Source organism: Arabidopsis lyrata (assembly GCF_000004255.2).
Source record: "Arabidopsis lyrata subsp. lyrata unplaced genomic scaffold ARALYscaffold_3, whole genome shotgun sequence".
Taxonomy (NCBI): domain Eukaryota; kingdom Viridiplantae; phylum Streptophyta; class Magnoliopsida; order Brassicales; family Brassicaceae; genus Arabidopsis; species Arabidopsis lyrata.
The window spans coordinates 22007253-22013390 of NW_003302553.1; the positions used below are offsets into that span (position 1 = coordinate 22007253).

Here is a 6138-nt window from a genome sequence, read left to right on the forward strand (position 1 = left end):
ATTTTCCTTCTTTATGTGTCACATGGATTAGTTTAGCGATCACAAAACATAACCTTAAACATATTAGAGAAGGGATAGAATGAAAAGTAAGAAGCCTATAGAGGATAATGATATTGATAGATGAGATGTCGACATAAATAATGCAGAATGCGAAGTAGATAGAATAATAGTGGAACTATAAAATGCAAAAGCGAATTCAAGAACGACAGAGATGATTAAAGGTCCAAGTTTCTCCTCTTACCCTTACTTTTTTTTTTTACAAGAAAATCTCAAAATTTAAACAAACATTGTTACTTTTTCAAATTTACGGTAGTAAAATTTTCAACACAAATTAAAAAGAAAAAAAAAAGACATCTTAATTTTATGAAATGTAATAATGTATATACAACATTATATCTTGCATCTTGGAACTTTCTCACCCGTAGACGCTGTTATAGCAAAAAAAAAACCCGGTTTTCTGTGGACTCTGAGGATTAATCAGGATTTCGGTCTAAAATTTCCATGGTTAACGAAAAAAGAAGTACAACGTTATAATTTAATCATGCTAGCAAATGAAAAGAGTTAGCAAATTTTTTGTTGTTGTCTCTTCTGAGGATTGAAGGTCCAAGTTTCTCTCTTATTACACTTACTTTTTTTTCTCTTGAACTTGAAAGTATTATTAAAAATACATTACAAGAAAATCTCATACTTGAAACAAAGTAACGAACATTGTTACTTCAATTTAACAATAGTAAAATCATCAACAAAATTTTGATTTTAGAAATGGATATACAACATTTATCTTGCACCTCAAAACTTATCTATCTAAAGACCCCAAAGATTAGTTTAGGTTTCGGCCTGGAATTCTTCTGGTTAACAAAAGAAAAAAATGTACAAATAAAAAAAGCCTCCAAAAAGTTCATTATTATTCGGAAAATTCTTTCAAAAAAAATTTCAACATTTTTTTTTTGGTGTGCAGTGTCACATATGCACACTTAACAGAATTTACACTTTGATACATTAGACTATTAGTAATAATGTACTAACTAATGTGTACACACACAAAAAAACTCTATAAAAATGGGTATTTTGAAAGATACAGTAGTTTTAACAATAAAACGATTTTACAAAAAAAAAAAAAAGGCATTATTTGGAAAAATAATACCATTTTCCCCAAAAGAATGTTTCAATATCGATGACAAAAAAAAAAAATTGTTTCAATATTATTATTCTTAAACCAAAAAAATAAATAAAGGAAAATTCAAAATTCCTTCCGACAAAATCTGATACGCGTGAAAATGAAATAGTGAGTAGATCGGGCCAAGATTAGGTCAAAAAGCCCGTGAGCCCAAAAACCTAAGGAAACCCGGTTCAAATTGCAAACCCTCGATTTCATTTCTTCAATTCGATCGCTGGGTACAATTTTGAGGACGACGAAAGAGCAAAGAGTGTGTTTCAGTCACTGCCCAAGGAGAGCTCGGACAAAAAACTCATCCCCCTTTGTCGTCTCCTTTTCCACTTCTTCTTCTTCTTCTTCACCAAGGTGCGTTTTCGCTTTCAACGCCGTTTGGTTTTTATTGGAATTTGGAATCTGTTTGCTTTTTTTTTTTTTAAGTTTTAAATTGAATCCGGAATTTGCGACTTTGTTACTTCGTTTGTAAATCGTATTCTTCTGTTTAGAAATCTTGAATTGGCTGTGTAATAGAAAGAATTTCAATCTCAATTTCAATGTCTCTTATTCACCTTCGTGGAGTTTTTGTAGGAAGGAATTATTAGGCTTTTTGCTTGTACTGTTAATGAATTTCAAGAAATGGGTTTCTGATTTGGTCGAAAGGAGCTTCTGGGTTTAAAGAACATGAGATAAAGTGTTAATCTTTTTTACTGGATTCTTTCACAAATAAAAAGGTTTTTGCTTTCATTTGTGTGTGTGTGTTGTGGTTGTTTGAGTCTGGTGTAAGTTAGTTGGTAATCAAGTTTTATTGATCTATTACAATCTAGAACACAAAACTAAACCCTAAGAAAGAACTACCTATCTTGGAGATTTCTTGAAAAGATCTCTCACAAGTGACAACCTTTAAGCTGTTCTCCTTCCCATTTTATTTGTACTATGTTTATCACATGCTTTTTTGTTTTGTGGTTTGTCTAAGTTGTGAGCTTCAATAAACCTGTGGTTATTTTTTTTATTTTCTGCAATTCCTAATTTTATTTCTTGTATGCGTGAATTTGTATAGGAATGCTGTTTAAATGGAATCAACAATTGAGAATTTGACGGAAATGGAATCAACGATGGAGAATTTAACGGAAATGGAGAGTGAGAGAGTTGAACAGGGCACTGTTCAGGAATTTGAAAGTGGAGAGCAAAGGCAGGATGATGTAAAGGAAACGGAGAATGAGAGTCCAGGAGAGACAGTAGGAGAGGAAGCTCCCGGCAGGGAACATGAAGATTCTCCATGTCCCATGGTCATTGAAGAAGGTACTTCTCTTGCTTCCCTTGAGGGGGGGACCAATGCCGATGATCTGCCGAAGATTGATGAGGAAACCCTTGATGAGAAGAATTCCCAATTAGAAACAAGCCCGCATCCAAGCCCTTCTCCTTCGGTAGCTTTAGACACTGACGAAGGGTTAATCAACCCTATTGTGGAAGACACTGTAGAACAGAACACAGGGTCTAGCGAATTAAGTTCGGATATCTTGAAAGATGACGGAGATGCTGTCAAGGTTGACAGATATACTGCAGTAGTCCATGAAGAAACGGCCAAAGTACCTGACTTCAAACTCTCGGAGGAGGAAACAGGATCACCGCATCATCATGCTGATATTGTGATGGAGCAGGAAAAAGCTGCAGAAGAACATGACATGATAGCCTCAGGAGACCATGACGAATTTCCAGTCAATCCTGATAACAAACACTCGGAAGATAAAGGAACATTGCATCATCATACTAATACTGTCATGGAGCAGGACCAAGCTGCAGAAGAACATGAGATCATATCCTCAGGAGACCAAGAGGAATTTCCAGCGAATTCTGATACCAAAGTTGTTGAGGAGAACAATGACAGTATGGATGAGGGTGAGGCTAACAATATGAATTTGACTGGCGATGGAAGTGGACCAGACGATCATGATCGTGGGACCATAACAGAGCTTGACAAAGGGCTAGAGGTGCCTGGTTCTGAGACCATATCAGAACTGGAGGATAAGCCATCTGAGCCTCTCTCAGAAACCTCAATGAACGTAGAAAAAGAACTAGACATGCCTGCCACAGAAAATTTGACAGACAATGACAAAAACTCTGATGTGTTGGCAGTTGGAGTTTCAGGCGACAGTGACAAAGGGTTATCTGTCTTGCCCGCTACCCAAACTTCCTCTGATCATGATGAAGGAATGACTACAGTTGATGCTGAACCTACGGAAGACATGAAACTTGATGTTCCAGATTCTAAATTGGTTGCTGATATTACTGTTGACTCTACTAATAACAAGGATGCCAATGTTGAGGCTAATACTGAAAAGCAAGATAATTCTAGTGCACTTGTGCTAAATGATGCAAATAATGAAAGTGCACCAGTGAGACGTGAACACGGTCCTCCTTGTGTTGCTTCTTCTATTATAAAGTCTGAAGCGCGGGGTAGTGGAGATTTGAACAATGGAGTCCATAAAATAGTTCGGACACCACCTGGCTTTGATGGGACCATGCGCGCAAAGCGCTCTTTCCTCTTGGATGATGCGTCTGACGGTAATGAATCTGGAACGGAAGAGGACCAATCTGCTTTTATGAAAGAACTGGATAGCTTTTTTAGAGAGCGAAACATGGACTTCAAACCTCCAAAATTTTATGGGGAGGGACTGAACTGCCTCAAGTAAGCTTGCTACCCATCATTATTTGGTCACTTTAGTGTGTTATACATTGTAAAAATTTCAGCAGGAGCTGATATCTAATCAATTTCTTTGGCACAAGGTTATGGAGAGCTGTAACTAGATTGGGCGGATATGACAAGGTACGGGTCACTGTGAATACGTCGGATGAATATCACAGCATCTTTTCATCTTTTCTTCCATCCTGGCTTATTTGCATGCAGACTGTTGTTCATGATCTAGCAGTGGTGCTTTTGGTGATTCTCTATGATTAATATATGTGATTCTCTATGATTAATATATGCTTTTATACTGGATAGGTTACTGGAAGCAAATTATGGCGGCAAGTGGGAGAATCTTTCAGGCCCCCAAAGTAAGAAGAATGCTTTTCTTATTAGTGGTTTGTCTTAGAAATTTTGGAAATCATGTGTATATTTTCAAGAATTACCCTCTAATTGGTCAATTGTTTGTTCAGGACATGTACAACAGTATCATGGACTTTCCGAGGTTTCTACGAAAAGGTGAGATAATATTCACCACCTTTTCCACTCTCTGCTTTTGATTCGTGTATGTGACTTTTGTATACACTGGCATGGGACTGGGACTCTATGCATCAATCCTTCTGAGAAATAATTTAAATGATTGAACAGAGAACAACTGTGAATCATCTTGAGATATGTTTTCCTTTAGATACAGTAACATTATAGTTTCTTCATTTTTCAGGCTCTTCTTGAATATGAGCGGCATAAAGTTAGTGGAGGTGAACTTCAGATACCCCTTCCGTTGGAACTAGAACCAATGAACATTGATAATCAGGTAAAATTGAGAAAATTATATCATGCATCTGTAGGTTTTGTTTGATCTTCTTCTTATGATTAATGTCGGTGTTTTAACTTAACCCGCTGCCTTGTTTCTACACTAGGCGTCTGGATCAGGGAGGGCTAGGAGAGATGCAGCAGCACGTGCTATGCAAGGTTGGCATTCACAGCGTCTTAATGGTAACGGTGAAGTTAGTGACTCTGCAATCAAGGTCCGCTAGAATCTTGTTATATTTTTCATTTTACATTCACTCTATATCTCTTTGTTTTTTTTTGTCAAACATACACTCTATATCTCATAATCTGAACGAACATGCTGTTTTGTAATTGGTAGGATAAGAACTTAGTTATTCATCAAAAGCGCGAAAAACAGATTGGAACCACCCCTGGTATGAGTTCTGTTTGATGAAGAAGTGGTTGTTCTCATTGTTATTTTTGAATTTGAAATGAGTTATATTACTTACATCTCGCAATGTCATCAGGTTTGCTCAAACGCAAGAGGCCTGCTGAACATGGTGCAAAAAATGCCATCCAAGTATCTAAACCTATGTACGGTTTTTAGCTTTGTGGTCTGGTTTTCGATGGGTGATAATTCACGTTTGAATTCTGATTCCAGTTGTTGTTTTTCCTAGGTTGGATGTTACAGTTGTTGATGTTGGACCACCAGCTGACTGGGTGAAGATTAACGTACAGAGGACGGTAAAATCAATCGTTACTTCCTTAAAAACCTGAGAAATCACTTTCTGGTTTTACATGTTTTAATAATCTCCTCCACTATCTGCAGCAAGATTGCTTTGAGGTGTATGCATTAGTCCCAGGACTAGTCCGTGAAGAGGTTAGCTCTCAATTTTGAAACTACACGTTTTGTTTACATATGGATCCTAAGATTGAGTTTAGCACTCAGTTTTTGTCTTGGCAACAAATAATACAGGTCCGAGTCCAGTCAGATCCGGCTGGGCGGTTGGTAATAAGTGGCGAACCCGAGAACCCTATGAATCCCTGGGGAGCGACTCCTTTCAAAAAGGTAAATGCTCGTTACGTGATTTTTCAGCTTATACATAGAATGTTTAATGACATTTTCAAACCTCCCCATTGGAACTGCAGGTGGTAAGTTTGCCGACGAGAATCGATCCGCATCACACATCGGCTGTGGTAACCCTAAACGGGCAGTTATTCGTCCGTGTGCCTCTCGAGCAATTGGATTAGAAACATTTACAGTTTAACAAAAGCCTTTTGAAGATCTGAAAGAGAGAAGATTGTTAGAAGTAGTTGTTGAGAGTATTTTGTCTGTAAATTATGAGAGCATAAACACAAGCTGAGAAGAGCAGCCTTTAGGAATCCTTAATTAGGTCATCTAGTTTCTATGGTCTCTCCTCTCTTTGATTAGATTCTTCTTCTAAGTGTCATCACTATTGATTTGTTGTAGCACCAACATCTTTTAAACCTTTTTATTAAGAACACACAAATCTACAACCTTTTTTTTTAA

General features: G+C 37.2%; 1 protein-coding gene across 1 annotated transcript; it reads left to right on the forward strand.

Annotated features, from left to right (window-relative positions):
- Positions 1–1304: 1304 nt before the first annotated feature.
- Positions 1305–6138, forward strand: LOC9320122 (AT-rich interactive domain-containing protein 3). The gene is made up of 13 exons (XM_021031927.1): positions 1305–1522; positions 2211–3839; positions 3938–3977; positions 4155–4207; positions 4310–4355; positions 4558–4650; positions 4757–4864; positions 4987–5041; positions 5135–5201; positions 5285–5351; positions 5437–5487; positions 5584–5676; positions 5757–6138. The coding sequence occupies exons 2-13, from the start codon at positions 2224–2226 to the stop codon at positions 5856–5858; spliced, it is 2391 nt and encodes a 796-aa protein (XP_020887586.1). The 5' UTR covers positions 1305–1522; positions 2211–2223; the 3' UTR covers positions 5859–6138.